General features: G+C 33.5%; 1 protein-coding gene across 5 annotated transcripts in view; it reads right to left on the bottom strand.

Moving 5' to 3' along the window:
* ASCC3 (activating signal cointegrator 1 complex subunit 3) overlaps positions 1 to 15,028 on the bottom strand; it is a 284,849-nt gene that overhangs the window by 67,415 nt on the left and 202,406 nt on the right. For 4 of the 5 annotated variants that reach the window (XM_080586451.1, XM_080586454.1, XM_080586452.1 and 1 more), the window contains exons 22-30: positions 14,421 to 14,575; positions 11,211 to 11,309; positions 10,568 to 10,736; positions 8,451 to 8,671; positions 6,948 to 7,033; positions 5,265 to 5,431; positions 4,924 to 5,069; positions 4,696 to 4,816; positions 2,505 to 2,647 (exon numbers count right to left, since the gene is read on the bottom strand). In XM_080586451.1, coding sequence (XP_080442577.1) covers positions 2,505 to 2,647; positions 4,696 to 4,816; positions 4,924 to 5,069; positions 5,265 to 5,431; positions 6,948 to 7,033; positions 8,451 to 8,671; positions 10,568 to 10,736; positions 11,211 to 11,309; positions 14,421 to 14,575 — 1,307 coding nt within the window. Of the gene's footprint in view, positions 1 to 2,504; positions 2,648 to 4,695; positions 4,817 to 4,923; positions 5,070 to 5,264; positions 5,432 to 6,892; positions 7,034 to 8,450; positions 8,672 to 10,567; positions 10,737 to 11,210; positions 11,310 to 14,420; positions 14,576 to 15,028 lie in introns of those variants that run through there. The other variant, XM_080586455.1, reaches the window with a different exon arrangement.

Raw genomic sequence — 15,028 nt, 5'->3', positions numbered from 1 at the left:
TTTATCTTATATGGACTTGAGAAACACTGTGAGTATGTGAGCAAGTGTTTAGGTTGGGAACTGCCTACTGTAAAGTAGATAATCATTAGTTCGAATATGAGAAAACACTTCTTTATTTTGAGGGTGACAGAGCACTGGAACAGGTTGCCCAGAAAGGCTCTTTTTCTAGAGAGATTCAAAATCTGCCTGGATGCCATCCTGTGCAACGTGCTTCAGGTGACCCTGCTTGGCAGGGGGGTTGGATCAGATGATCTCTGGAGGCTCCTTCCACCCTCAATCATTCTGTGAATTTTGCCTATTTCACCTAATCCAAGCTTGACTTTAATATAAATTGAAGTTAGAATATTTAAATAAAAAATACTATGGATAAAGAAGTAAGCAGTACATGCACTAGGTATGTAGCACTACTGTAACTTTGTCCCTTGCTTTAATGTCAAATGAAACTCAGGTTAATCTTGCTCATTTAAAACACAAATCTACAAACTGGTCCCCTGATTACCTAAAGAAGTGTCCACCTGAACTTGTAGGTACTTCAGACACAATTGTGCTATACATAATAGTGGTCAGATATAACAATTGTGGACGTAATCCTCAGTCTTTTATATTTACACAATCAGAAATGAGTAACTTGATAAGTATCTTTGTTATGCGCCAAACATTCAGATTACTAATTCAAATATAAATCATATGCTAATGTTATCAGACTAATAAATGCAAAGTTTGTCTGTCCTTGTCATCTTGTCTTTCAAAATCTTCAGAGGTATATTCTGAAACAGACAAAAATACCTAGGCTCTGACAGGGTCAATGATCAGAAGACCCAAATTCAAAGATTCTTAACAGAAAACGTTTCTCTAGCAAGTCTCTAATTCTTAAATGAAGAAGCTTCAGCTACTGTTCTTTTCAGGACAGTAAGGGCTCATATGACATGTGCAAGCTATTCAGATTAATGCAAGTCATTTAGAGCAAGCTGCATGTTGCATATTCTAATTGTAGGTGAGATTACTACAGTAAACTAGTGTAAGTTACTAGAGAACTCTGCTAGGCAATTTTTATATGAATTGTTTCTGTTATGCTCAAGAAAACAAGTTAAATGGAGGTTGCACACTTGGGGAAGCAGCATAAGATTAAGACATGTTTCAGTACTAGCAGTTTGTCAGCCAAGACATCCATTTGCTCTTGTAAAATCCGCCCAAGAGGGAGGATACAAATGTTATGCTTTATCTCATAGAAAAATCTCACTTTTTTTTTTTTCCTCAAAGAGCAAACAAAGTCAAGCATTCTTCTCATCTAGAAATCTATAGTTTTTGGCATGTAATTTTTGGTATACATATATACGTTTCATATAACTGTTAAATACGAGGTTTTGACCTTAGGTTTATTAATCATGCATTTTGCTGTATCTTGGCCCTATATTATCACAAATTCCTGTGCAGAAGGTCTACAACCATTAGAGAAAGCTGATTTCCAAAATCTAGGAAATCTGAACAATAATTAGAATTGTTTTGAAGCAATGATGTACTATAATCAGTAGCATTAGTCCAGAAGTAAATAAATAGTTCTGTATTCAGAGCAGGTGCAGAAAAAAGTACAATAAATAAAATCTAGTATACGTTTTGCCGAATGCAGATAAAACAGAATATTGAATGGTTGTTTATTATTTGATTTGTTTTTCCCAATAAATGAAAGAAGGATTGTTTGGAGAAACAATACAAGAAAATGTAATTAAAGATTATATTGCATAAAAAAGAAAAAGAATTAAAATCCTAGCTCCTGTATTACATAACGTCTGAGTGTTTGAATTTGTAATGTTAACATTCTTATAATAAAGATATTGGCAGAAGCTATCTTACATTTTTATAACATTAATTTATTTCACTGATACCATTCCTAAGTGGTTGGTTCTACAGCATTTGTACATGTGTGTATGTACATATCTATATATACACGTATACATATATATGAATGTAGATGGATAGATATATGTATATATGTACATACATATATACAATATATATATTCATATACAGTAGCACAGACAGAGTTATCTTATGAGAAGGATGATTTTGCTCCTAGAACACTGAAATAGATTTGGTTTAAATTTCAGCTCAACAGCTACATGCCACCGACTTATGGCTGTAAACTAGAGAACAGTAGTCTTCTTTCTTTCATTCTTTGTCTTATCTTTTTATCAAAGACTTCTACCATGTGATATATGCTATCTGGGATGATGGAAATACCACTAATAACAGATATGCGTGAAAAATAAAAGAAAACTCTTTCTAAAGATCAGATCTTGAAAAGATGCTTATATAGTCTTAATGCTATATAAGCTTACTACTTAATATTTAACACTAGTTTTAATACATTTTTGAAATTTAGCATATGAATAGCTGTTTCAAGATCTACCCCCAAATCACTCTTTGTTTTTTAATGTATTGTATTTTCAAATAGACATCAATAAAATAGAAGCAAATTAAAAATAATTCAGGTAAAATTATTCTACCTCTCTTTCATCCATCTTCAGCCATTGTTTGGGATCATCCTCAGTAGCTAGGAAAGCAATCAGATCTAAGGCAGTAAGCCTCGTCTGACGTCTGGATGACACGAAAATAAGAACAGGCTTGGCTGGAGAATGGCTCCGGATAGCTGTTGAGAAAAACGAAACTTTAGGACTGGGACCTTTAATGACAAAAAAACAGAATTTCTCTTTGTAATACCTACACAGCTGATACACTTCTCTGCAGCTGATATACAGCTGAAGTTATCCACTCTGTTCTGACAGACAGATACAAGTGAGATGAGCTCATACCATCTCTGAATCAAAAGTCATGTAACTGCTTAGCTGAATCTGAGCTAATTTGCCCTGATATTTCAGTGATAATTGTAATCTAAAGATTTAAAAGAAGAAAATAGAAAAAAAAAAAAACAAACAGAAAAAAAAGGAAAAAAGAAAACAAAACAAAACAAAAATCAGAAGCTGGACAAACTTCCTAGACTTTAAAGCTTGTGTATTTCTCTATCTCAACCTAATAAGTATGTTATGTTTTCTAACCTATTAGGATATGTTTTCTCAGGCTAAATGCCATTGAGACCCGAAACTTGCTTTTTCTGCCTGATCCTGTGCACAGACCGCATAAATTCATGTCTGCATTCAAAATATCACTTCAATCTACCAAAAAAAAGGTATAAATGGCAGAGGGTGACCTTTGAATAGCTGCTATGAAAGGTGGGCATAATGGTACAAAGGAACTTTGTTTCTGCTGTTTACTTATCAGTTTGATATATTTGAACCAATTATGTTTTTGAACTTCCTACAAAAACATTTTCTTGCTCTGTCCATGTTCAAAAAACTTCAGGTTGCAGATTTTTTTTTTTTTTTAATGATCTCAGGAATAAGAATTGCAATGGAAATGTTAAAATAATCTTGACTACATCAGGTCAAACAAGTGAGGAAAAAGCCCTCAAATCATGTCTACAGTTTTTTTTTTAACATCAACAAGCACTAGAACTATAAACAGTACTAGAAGTATGAACAGTTGTATGTACTTTGGATACACTCTCTCAGTCTGTTATACAAAATCAGTTTCTGTTTTCTCATGTAATCCTCATTCTACCAATTAATTTTATGCATTGTTAATTTCTGAGAACCATTTCATATCCACTATCACACATTATTCCCAGATCATGGATACTACCCTGAGTGAGCTCCTGCATATACACACACCATACAGTTGTGAAATTATTGAAATAGGATTATTCATGTGTATTTATACCTTACAACTATATATGCCAATACATCTATATATTTTCAAACCCCAGCATCTAATGAATTTCTGTTGCTTCTGGAACAGGTGTGGCATAACAGCCCAGGACAGATTTATTGTTCATTAGTGTTTTTGTACAATGCTCTTGTGGAGGTGTAAATAATCTGAGCTGTCAAGATTGGTCTCTAGTCCACAATCAATACTTTGCTTCTGTCATAAGGATAATTAAAGCAGCTAAAAAGTCACCTCGCAAATGTCACCTCACAATCAACAGCAGTTCACATCACAAAATTTATATTGGAGGTTATTTTTAATTGATATAATAAATATTCCTTATGTAACCCAAACAAAACATGTTCCAATAAAATATTAGAGTTTTTCTTAAATCTATCCTGCATGCCAGTTTTGCTGAGAATAAAAAATTGAAAACAGAAGCATATCTGGATGCACTACAAATTTTGAATTTTATGGCTATTGCTTTGAAACTAGAATTACGTGAGGTTAGTCTGACTTACAACTTCTGTTCACAATTTTTTAATGCTTACATTCAGCGGTACATATGAAAATACCTCAGCAGATTAATAATATGAATGGTTTTATTACTTTCTAAATTTCAAATATTTTTACACAAATGTTTCTTTATGGTGTCAAACACTAAAAGAAAACACATTTTATTTCCCCTTCATTAGCACTAATTTTATTCTTCTGTTCTAAATACACTACATTCCCCTGGTATATGTTGCGTTTGCAGCACACTTTATGTTTCAGACAAATAGCTTTGGGTCATTAGCAGAAGCAGATTCTCCCTATACATGCCAAGAGTACATACAGTAACACATGTTGTAAATGTGCTGCAAATGTTCTGTGTAAAGTGCTCAGAGACTTTATTTCTGTTACATAAAGAAGTAAAAGGTCTGGGAGCTTGCTTACCCTGGAATGCAGGTTTGTTCATGCTAGCCATGCGAGGACAGTAATGCTGGCCAGGGAAGCCCTGAATGTGTACCTCCAGAGGAACTGGACGTACTGAAGGTCGGAAGTTGAACAGACCCATCTAAAAGAAAACATTTTTACAAGTTTAATCTTGAATTACCTTCTAAATTGCTATTTTGCTTTTCTGCAGCACTAATACATATCCATCTTCTGAAACATTTTTCATACCTGATTGATATTTAGCCAGTCAGCAAGATCCCTGGCATTTGCTAATGCAGTGGATAAGCCAACTACTCTTACAGGCTTCTCTGTGTGAGATGAGATGAAGTTTGTTCGAGACACAATGACTTCCAGTACTGGGCCTCTCTCATCCCCTGGTAAATGTGAAATCCATTGAAAAACAGAGAAAAATAAAAAGTTCAGGTGTAAAAATAGTATTTTCAGGTCATAAGTACAAGCACAGTTTCAGGTCAAAAGTATTTTCAGATCCTAAGTACAAGCACAGTTCTTCAAATTTAGCTACAATTCTGATTACAAAAAACAGAAAAGAAAAAGAAAACCATGCTCACCTAGCAGATGGATTTCGTCTATGATAAGAATGGAAACTTTCTGAACATAGCTTCTGTTCTGCCAGCTTCTGCTGACACCATCCCACTTCTCTGGGGTAGTAACAATCAGGTCAGCTTGGGCAATAGCTCTCATATCAGGAGTCACATCTCCTGTCAACTCCACAACCCTGTAATCAAGATAGGTGTTTTATCAGACTACATAAAACTGTCTTTTTGATGCTTTAGAACACCTTAATGTTCAAACATTAACTCTTAAACTTAAACTCTTAAACGAGAGAAGAAACAAAATTAAACAAAGTTAGTTTACTGTTTCTGGTCAGGATTCTAACAGGATTTTCAAAGCTGTTTTCAGTTAACAAACCTGTCTTTGTTTTTCTAGCAAATACCACGTTAATACCGAATACCATTCCTTTGCAATACTATACAAAAGGAAGAGGGTGAATATGAGTCCAAAACCATCTATGATTCCTTTTTCAAAATGAAGATCATACAGGAATATTAATATGATATAATGTGAATCATAACATCCTGTTTTAGCCAGCATAAAAGTTTTCTAAGGCAACTAAGGTGCTGCTTGCTGTTCCATATAGATCTTTGTTTTGAACAACAAGTCTGGATTATAGCATATCTGCATTTGTTGGTAAAGTTCCATTAAGAGTAGAACTGAAATTATCTTGGAGCCATTTCTGGGAAAGATTAGCCGAGTTTTTCTAACTGTTTACCTTATAATCCTTTCAATTTCCACAAACACTGAGATGATCCATCGTTTTAGACTGAATATAATGGATTTTTGACATTTTTACGATACACCTAATAAAAATTCATCAAAGTAATGTGTATCTTCTATGCAACATTTAAGTCACAAATATTGGAGTCAGTCTCAAAAAGAAAATATTACCTGAAAATATTTTAAAACGATGAGGTAAATAATTTATCCTCACACACCATTAAAACAACAACAACAACAATAAAATAAAAAAGAGATATTGCCAGTTAACAAGTCACTGCTACGTTAATAGCAGAAAACTCAATGGTAATTTTGTGTACACAGGGTAGTACACCCTTTTATTAAAATCTCTGGTGTGCTCTAAGCTTTAACTTACAAAAAAGCTATATATAGGTGAGTGGAAGGTGAGTGCATAATTTTTAACTCACAAAACTATAACTTTAGAAAGCATCAACATGACTGATACACATTATATGTCATAAAGTAATGGCTAAACTCCAGCACCTGAGAAGATCAGCACGAAATTCATGAGGCCAAAGAATACAATTATATTCTGTATTTTATATAAGAAAGACAATACACGAATACTGGTATATAGTTCATGCAACTTCTGTGAGACCTTTCATAGCTGAGACTTCTAATGAATGTTTATTTTGAATTGCAGTTTAAATTTCCAAAGACACTGCAGACAGAAATCTGAGCTTCATATTTGTTATACTGGCAAGTAATGAGAATGAAAATAGGTGGATATCAAAGTGTATCCCTTTTTTACTTTTGATTTTGCTTTTACTACAACGACTACTGATAGCATATTTTTTTAACTTTTAGAAATTTGAAGGATAATATACAAGCAAAATCTATTTTTAAATACTCAAAAGTATTCTGTAGATTTTATTCATACTTGATGAGCTGTTCTTTTGCTTCTCATTTCTCTGATTAGGTAAGGAGAAACATACTTTTTACCAAGTTTTTCTTCAATCCTAACTTTCCAGTCCTCAATTCTCTCACGAACGAGTGCTTTTAATGGCGCAATATACACTGCCTGAAAAAAAAAAGTTACAAAATCAGATATTAAACAAGATATTTTTATTCAATTGTATTGATACGAAAAATTTTTTTTATACTTATGAGATTTAACTTTCTCATTATGTGTAAAATGATTAAGGTACGAGTTCCTTAAATGACATACAACAGGATTATATTTTAAACACATGAAACAACACCTGAAAATATTGCTTTGTTTCTTGAGTCATTAGCAAGCAAATAAATTAAGAAACAAAAACTAATTTCTAGAAATGGGAGTATTTATTACACCATTTAATATGAAAACCCACTTATATACATAAGGACATATTTGTCGGGACTATAAAATCAGGAAACCTGCATTCTAGAACAGAAAAAAAATCAGAATTTCCAGCAAGTAATATCTTACCTGATTTTTAGATACATTGTTTAATTATTTAAACATTAAAAGTTAAATTATAAAGCTGATTATTCTGAGTAAATTATCACACTATTTCTCTCAAAGAAGCTCACCCTGCAGGGGAGAATACTCTGACATAAATTTATTTACAGGTTTATGGTTAAATATTTTGAACTTTTAAGGTCTGTTGTTTGAACATGAAGAAACTAGTATATGAATAATTCACATACATTAATAAAGCCAGACTTTTGGCTTTATTAAAGCAAACAAACGAACAAATATATATATATATATACACTCATTTAACAATTGGCAATGTTGTAAATCTAATACATAAACTTAAAATGTATCTGAGTCTTGCTTACCACAGCCTGGCATAACAAATTACAAGAAGATACTAAAATTTCAAAGATGAATAAGTGATTTACATACATGATTTTTGTTAATTTCAAAGGTTATTCTTTGGTTAAATCTTACAGTCAGATATAAATACCTTTTCCAAAGACTTTAAGGCTAAAATGTGGGTACCTAAGACAAGATGTCTGACTTAAGGTACAGCCATACGTTCACTTTGAAAACAAAATCCCAGAAGTTGAAATGCTCAGCTTTTAGGCACTTTGTTTTAAGAAATAAAACACAGGGACAAGGCAGAAGAGAAAATTGGCTCGTAGCAATTAATTGCAATTCATTTGTTTAAATAAGGGAGAGACCGGGCTAGTTGTATTGACATGGAGGGGAACTAATAGCTGTAAAACAGAACTACTGCTAGTAGAAGATTAAAGTCTAAGCAAAAAGAACTTAGGAAATGCAAGTAAGTATGGAAAAGGAAAACCAATGTCTTTATGGCAAGTTTTCAGATTTAACTCTAGTTGCACACTGATTAATATATAAAGTTGAAATAAAAGCATAAGCATTTTATACCCCGACAGGTATTAATTGGAGAAACCAAAATTCAGTTTGCCATAGTCTTCCTAGGCTTTTGGACTGCTGAAAACATACCTACACTAAATGATTCTTGTAAATCTATTTTACAAACCTTTGATGTGGGATACTTGTTAAAAACTCTAAAGATGGCTAATTCAGCAGCAACAGTCTTTCCAGAACCTGTAGGTGCTCCAAGAAGAACATTACAGTCTGTGTGATAAAGTGTATGAAATATCTGGGTCTGGATAGGATTGAAGTGTGTGAACTTGTAGAGTACTTCATATTCTCGATGTCCTAAGGCTGTGACAGGCAAAGGCTGAAGATCTAGAAGCTCTACAAACACAAGATAATCATGAGTGCACAACAACAGATGCCATCCTATAACATAGTCAGTCTATTATGAAGGTAAAGATATTAACCGATACTTCAGTGGAAAACTTAGACTGGAAATGGCTTTACCTAACATTTCATATGACATAGAACCCCCATTGGGACATTGTTAATTTCAATGAGGAATAATGAAAAATTGATTTTATAGCTCTAAGTATTTCTTGAAGTACTGTAGTTAATATTCCGACAGCTGTGAAACCAGCCACTTGCATAAATTAATCTTTTTCTTAAAACTGCTTGCTTTCTTCCAGTTGTATTAAGTTCTAAACTCACTGTATTAGACTACATGTATATGTCCAGCTTCTTATGATAACAGAATGTAGAGCTGGACTACAGCAGTCTGTATATTTCAAGAAAAAAAATCCATCTAGTTAAGTTTCTGAATTGATGGAGTAATACAAATCAGAGGAATACAACTAAATTTTGCATCTAATCCTTAAAATATGTAATTAAAGATATAATCTCAATAAACAAACAAACAGCCTTTCAGTATATGATTCTCTGTATAACTTGAGGGCATCTGCTATCCAAACAATTAGAGACTGTGGAATCTGGGAGATGATATATATAACCAGATTGGATTTGGAATTCTACCAAATTAAGGAGACTGCAGTGATTCTGCTATGCAGATGCTTGCTTTGAAGTTGGTCAGTGTTTTTTTTTTTTCTTTTTTTTTCTTTTTTTTTTTTTTTTAGTGGCTGGAGGTCTCATTGTCTTTTCAGGGTGCTTCACATTAAGGTATGATATGGGAGTCATAAAATCTACCGAGGCAATGATGCCTAATATTCTTCACATGCTTTTCCCTGATACCTTATGGCTGTTTTATCATTCCCACTAAAACTGATTTCTTGGGTTCTGCTGAGGAGAAAGAAGGTTTTCTGCCTAGCAGGGCCTCTATGTACTTCACTGTTGAGTGGGAACCAGATGGGAATTGAAATCAATTACCATAAATCCTAGAGGCTCCATAACTGGTGATGTGTAAATATCTTTCTGTTTCTTCTGAATAGTAGTCAGTGATCAGTCAATTAGATAAAAAGGTTACACATGCTTTTCCAGACAGCGTAGGTACAGTATAACAATAGCTAAACACTTCACAAACACATGTGAATTTATGCATGCCAAAGGACAACATCGTATGAGAACTGAGTATTTCTGAAGGCACTCACTTCACAGACTGCTAGATGAGCCAAATGTAATTACAGTGGAAAGGTTTTACAATGACATCAGGCACAATGAATGTATAAAGCAATTTATGTATCCAGAAAAAAAGAATCAAAACACAAACATATGCTTCTGTGCCAAGTGTTAAAAAGGAGGGGGAGGGGAAGGCCATGGCTTGAATGAGTTGAAATTAGATGTTCAGCACTGTAACAGTGCTTGCAACGAAGCATGCATTTTAGAAAAAGTAGTAAAATGTTGCATATCTTCAAAATTTTAACTGTTCTTTTCTTTGCTGAATACCACTTATAACACAACCATCCACGCTAAGATTATTTTGAACCAGTCCAGAAGAAATGCAATGCTAAGATAAGACATATTGTAACGCAGCCTACTTTTATACGACATTTTCAATTTTCCTATGGTTTATAGTGAGCCTGGAGTAGCAAAAAAAGCCGGTATCACATTGAGCTAAAATAAGCTGTTTTTTATTCAGGATTTTAAAATTATAGAGAGCTTTAAAGTTAATGAAAAATGGTATCAATAATACAAATATATGAGAAAATGAAATACCATATACTTTTCCCTTACAAAAAATGCGTTAGAGATTTGTTGCATTATCATAAGGAAAATCAATACAAACAAGATGAATTGAAACAAAATGATCACATTTGAAATTACCTGTGTGGGGTGGATGCCTCTCTGGAAGAATCAAGTGTTGAAAATTTATGATGCACACAGCTTCTGCTCCTAACCATCTATCGGACACAGCTCGAATGTAATATTGAGAAGGCAGAGGTTCAAAAATTGGGATTGTGAACACCAGTAGTTGAGATTCTTTAGTAATGACCTAATGCAAACATTGTGTAGAGAATAATTACTGGACAGACAAACCAGTAACTTGAAAAATCATACAGTTTGCCTCACTTTCATAATCATTACTAACACAAAGCAATAAAGTATGTGTGCAACTCCAAATGCAAGATATTCACATCCATTAAATATTTCACCATTGGCAGTGGATTTTGCTTCCATTAACTTCAAGGTACAAATAAGACTAATTCTTCATCTTTAACAGACAAAACTGTTACAGTCTTTCCATTTTAATCTGGAAAAAAAATGTCCCACCAAACGACGAAGAGAAAAAGGGACATCTGAGATTAGGAAACATCTTTGTGAAAGTCCAGGCTTAAAACAAACATCTGAAACTAAAAGCTGTGCTGCTGCTTTTCAAATCTGATTAGCTCAAAATTCTGTTTGGCCTTAAAACCTTCCATCTCACTAACTTTATTTTTGTCTTGCTATGAGATTCTGAATCCATTACCTGCTTTTTTTGAATGATGAAGTATTCTGAATGATAAATGTGATCATTAGTAGGGTCTTCTACCCAAATCCACCAGGGCTCTCCCACAGTGCCATGTACCTTTAAGAGTAGAAAAGACAGCTTTATTATAGTTGTAATGAGGTTCCCAAGATTTGACAGGTGTATCAGGTATAGTTCCAAATGATCTAGGCTTACAACAGAACACAGAAATGAGAGATAAGAGCAATATAACACTTCTAATTAATTTGTCTGCTTAAAGGCCGTATTGCAATAAGAGTTTGCCTAATGTGTATATAATATAAATGGACACAATATAAAAGCAACTGAAACTAGTTAGTGCTTCAGCTGTCTATAAATAGACCAAACTGCCAGACTTCCCTTCAGGGTTGTAAAAAAGGATGCCTTCTTTTTCCTCCTTGTACTTCTGTCTGTTGATTCTGTGTACAGAAAAATTGACTTTTGCTGTCAGTCAAAAACATTCTCATAGTAAAAATCGGACTGCATTCTAACATTCCTCTCTCTTTGCCCTCTCTTCTAGAAAAAGATTCAGAACACTGTAGTTTGATCCACTCACTGCTATAGGTTAAGTGAGAAGAACATAGACAGAGCTGGCTCTTTATGAATTCCATGCCATATGTTAATACTTTATTTCGTCCTAGATTTTAGCTTACTTTGTTGTGTACCTGTAGTCTTAATGAGTTATTTTGTAGTGCCAGCCACAAATGGTAGCTATGTGGAATACTCAGTCAAGAATTTTTGTTTCTTTGCCAGAATCAATTACTCATGTTCCAGTGTGCCAATTTTACTTAAATATCTATCTAGGAAAAGGAGAAAAGTGCATAGTAAAGTAGTATGGAATTCATACTTTTAAATGAGCTTATATTACTGATGTTTCTGATGAGGAAGGTATAAAAACAATGTGAAGGTGAAAAAATGTTGGAAGATGTAAGGAAGGCTATGAAGTTCAAAGCTCAGAATTTTTGTAATCAATGGTAAGAGCATCTTTGAAGAGTCCTGTGGAAAAACTGCATGGGGAAATAGGCTCAAAAGTAATGATTCTCAAGAGCTCTGGAGAGTTCTTAAGAACTGACGTGTACCTGTATTTTGGCCAAGCATTGCCTAAAACTGCATGTTTGATATATGACTCGGCTAATTAATACTAGTTACATTATTCTGTATTTCTGCTGGACTCCTCATGGCTGCAGTAATATTTATTTGCTCTGTCTACATATATTTAGAGTCCCTTGGCTCTGACAGTACAGTAAGAATTTTCCACTGGGATCTGTCTCAACATTTACCGAAATACATCTTCTTGCCTTTTCCTTGTAAAGCTAAGTCCAAAATTCATGAGACTGTTCTAGAATTAAGTATCCAGGTAAAGAAACAGTCTTAAAAACATAAAATGTTAGCTAAGTGAGTCATTTCAGTTAAGCATAGTATTTACATTTTTAATATTCTGATTTTACTTGAGTATTGCCATTTTTTTTAAATTTTTTTTATTATTTTTGGACAGCTAGTTTTTGTATCATTTACAGCTGTACCTATAGTGTCTGACAATAGTCTTCTGAACAGCTTGCAAGGAAACTGTGTGATGATGCAGAAGCAATTTTGGACTTTCAGTGGTTGAATTGAAAAGGTAGTTATTCATTTTTAATGACGATTAAACTTTAACAGCTTTGTTTTTCTAAAGAGATAGAAGTTTCATTTACTAAAGAAAAAAAGAAAAAAGAAACAAAAATCACAAGAAAAAAATAAGAAATAGCTACCTGACAAAAAAAAAAAAAAAAAACAGGAAAAAAGTATTGAGGAACTTTCCAAGTTTTGACGAGTATCACTTTACAAATACAAGAGCTGCATATGTTGAATAGACAAGATACCCACAATATTTCCAAAGCTAGGAAATACTAGGAACGCTATGTCAAAAGGTCATAGCGAAGCTTGGGCAAAAACCTGTTTTCTGAACTTCAGAAGTTCAGAGATGACATATAGGAGTAGAATTCTGTGCAGATCCCTTTTTGATTTGTAAAAATCTGGAAGAATCTAAATTTTGTAGAATGAAAATAGACTGAGAAATTACTTTGTATTAATATGAAGATAGTTTAATATGTCTTTAATAGCATTCAGGTAACATGGATAAAAGATTGAATGATAAAAACCTGTTTCAATCCTACCAAAAAATACTTATTATAATTTACGTTAGGGACCCATTAAAATATTTTTGTAATAAATGCAGGTAGCAAAAAAAAATAAATTAGACTTTAACCTCCCATTCACATGCTAGCTTTGTGAAGCTTCCAAAACAAAAGTAAAAGCCTTCAGGCAGGGAAAATAAATTCCAATATCATCTAAATGTTTATGGAATAAAACTCTAATTTACTTGTGATTAGATTAAATTTGTGAGGGGATTTTTAACTTATTTTTTAATAAAACATACTTAGCCACCTTTCAGAATGATAATTTCTTTTATCTTTTAAGAGTAGAAAAAGACAAATATGCTTGTCCATTGATGTATGTTTGCCTTCTTTCTGTAGAATGTTTCAGAAGTACCAGCAACAATACAATGCCCCCATGTGGACATTGGTATTTCATTTAGATTTGTCTTAAATCTATTTCTAATTAACAAATTCTGAATGAAAGGGTATGAGTATGTGTCCAATTAATACAATACCTTGTATTTAAATTTTCACTGTAAAGATGAATATAATTCCAAACATATCTCAGCTTTTCTGTTCAGGCAAGTACAATTCAGAAAAGACACTGATGTGAATATACATTTGTGAAGCCATGGAGAGCAACAGAACTTGGCATACATGAACTGTATTTCAAGGCTTTATTTTCTGAGTTTGACATTCATTCACAGTTCAGAAAGCCATCTGTGTCTCCCTTTTCTTTGCTGTCCTTTTTGGGCATATAACTCTGTGGGCAATAACTCAGACCCAGTACAAACTCAAATCTATGTGTGATGCTATTAATATTCCAGTATTAGCACTTGCTTCAACATGTTATAAACATGGCAACCTTGTTACAATTAATGGAAATAAAAAGAAGATCTTTGGCTGCCTTCTTCCAGAAAAGTCTTAAAGGTTGTGCCATTCCTGTTATCAAATTTGCTTTTCAGAGAAAAAAAAAATCTTATCCAAACAGCTATGGTCTCCCTGTGATTGAAGCTAAATGAATACTTCTAGGCCTCCACATTTTTTTTTTTTTTACCTGATCATTCCATGTGAAGTCAGGAGTGATGTTCAGCCGGACTCGGAGCACTGTGCGGGTAATTGGCTGAATTGTTGCTTCCATTGCAATGGAGGGGATTTGATGGACACACTGTTTTACCTTTAACCCAATCTTCACATGATGCAGCATATGACCTGCCAAGAAAACATTAGTGCAACAAATTTGCATTTACGGGAAAAATAATACAATTCTGACTTTCAAATAGGCTTTTAGAGAGGAGTATTATTGCTTGCTTGTTTTGCTCTTAGGTGTGTAAATGTCTGACTCTCTTGACCTGGCATGTCTGAGTATTTTGTAATACTTAACTTGAATTAGCAATTTAGAGCCTAGAAAAATCAGTGTTAACCCGCCTGTTGGCTATAACTAAGGGGTTAAAACAACTATTAAGAATTCACATTGGAAACATATTATGTCAAGCTAGTTCCCTTTCCTTTACTGACTTTTTGACCAGGCTCTTACTAAGCCATATAGCTCTTTTTTAAAGCTTGAATACTGACCTTTTACTTAATGAAGGACATACATTTGAGCTTCTACAATTCCTGTGTAGTGATTTGAAGTACACAGGACACTAGTTTCATAAAACTGAA

The sequence above is a fragment of the Anser brachyrhynchus genome (assembly GCF_964034855.1).
Source record: "Anser brachyrhynchus genome assembly, chromosome: 3".
Taxonomy (NCBI): Eukaryota; Metazoa; Chordata; class Aves; order Anseriformes; family Anatidae; genus Anser; species Anser brachyrhynchus.
This window is presented reverse-complemented; position numbering and strand designations above follow the sequence as displayed.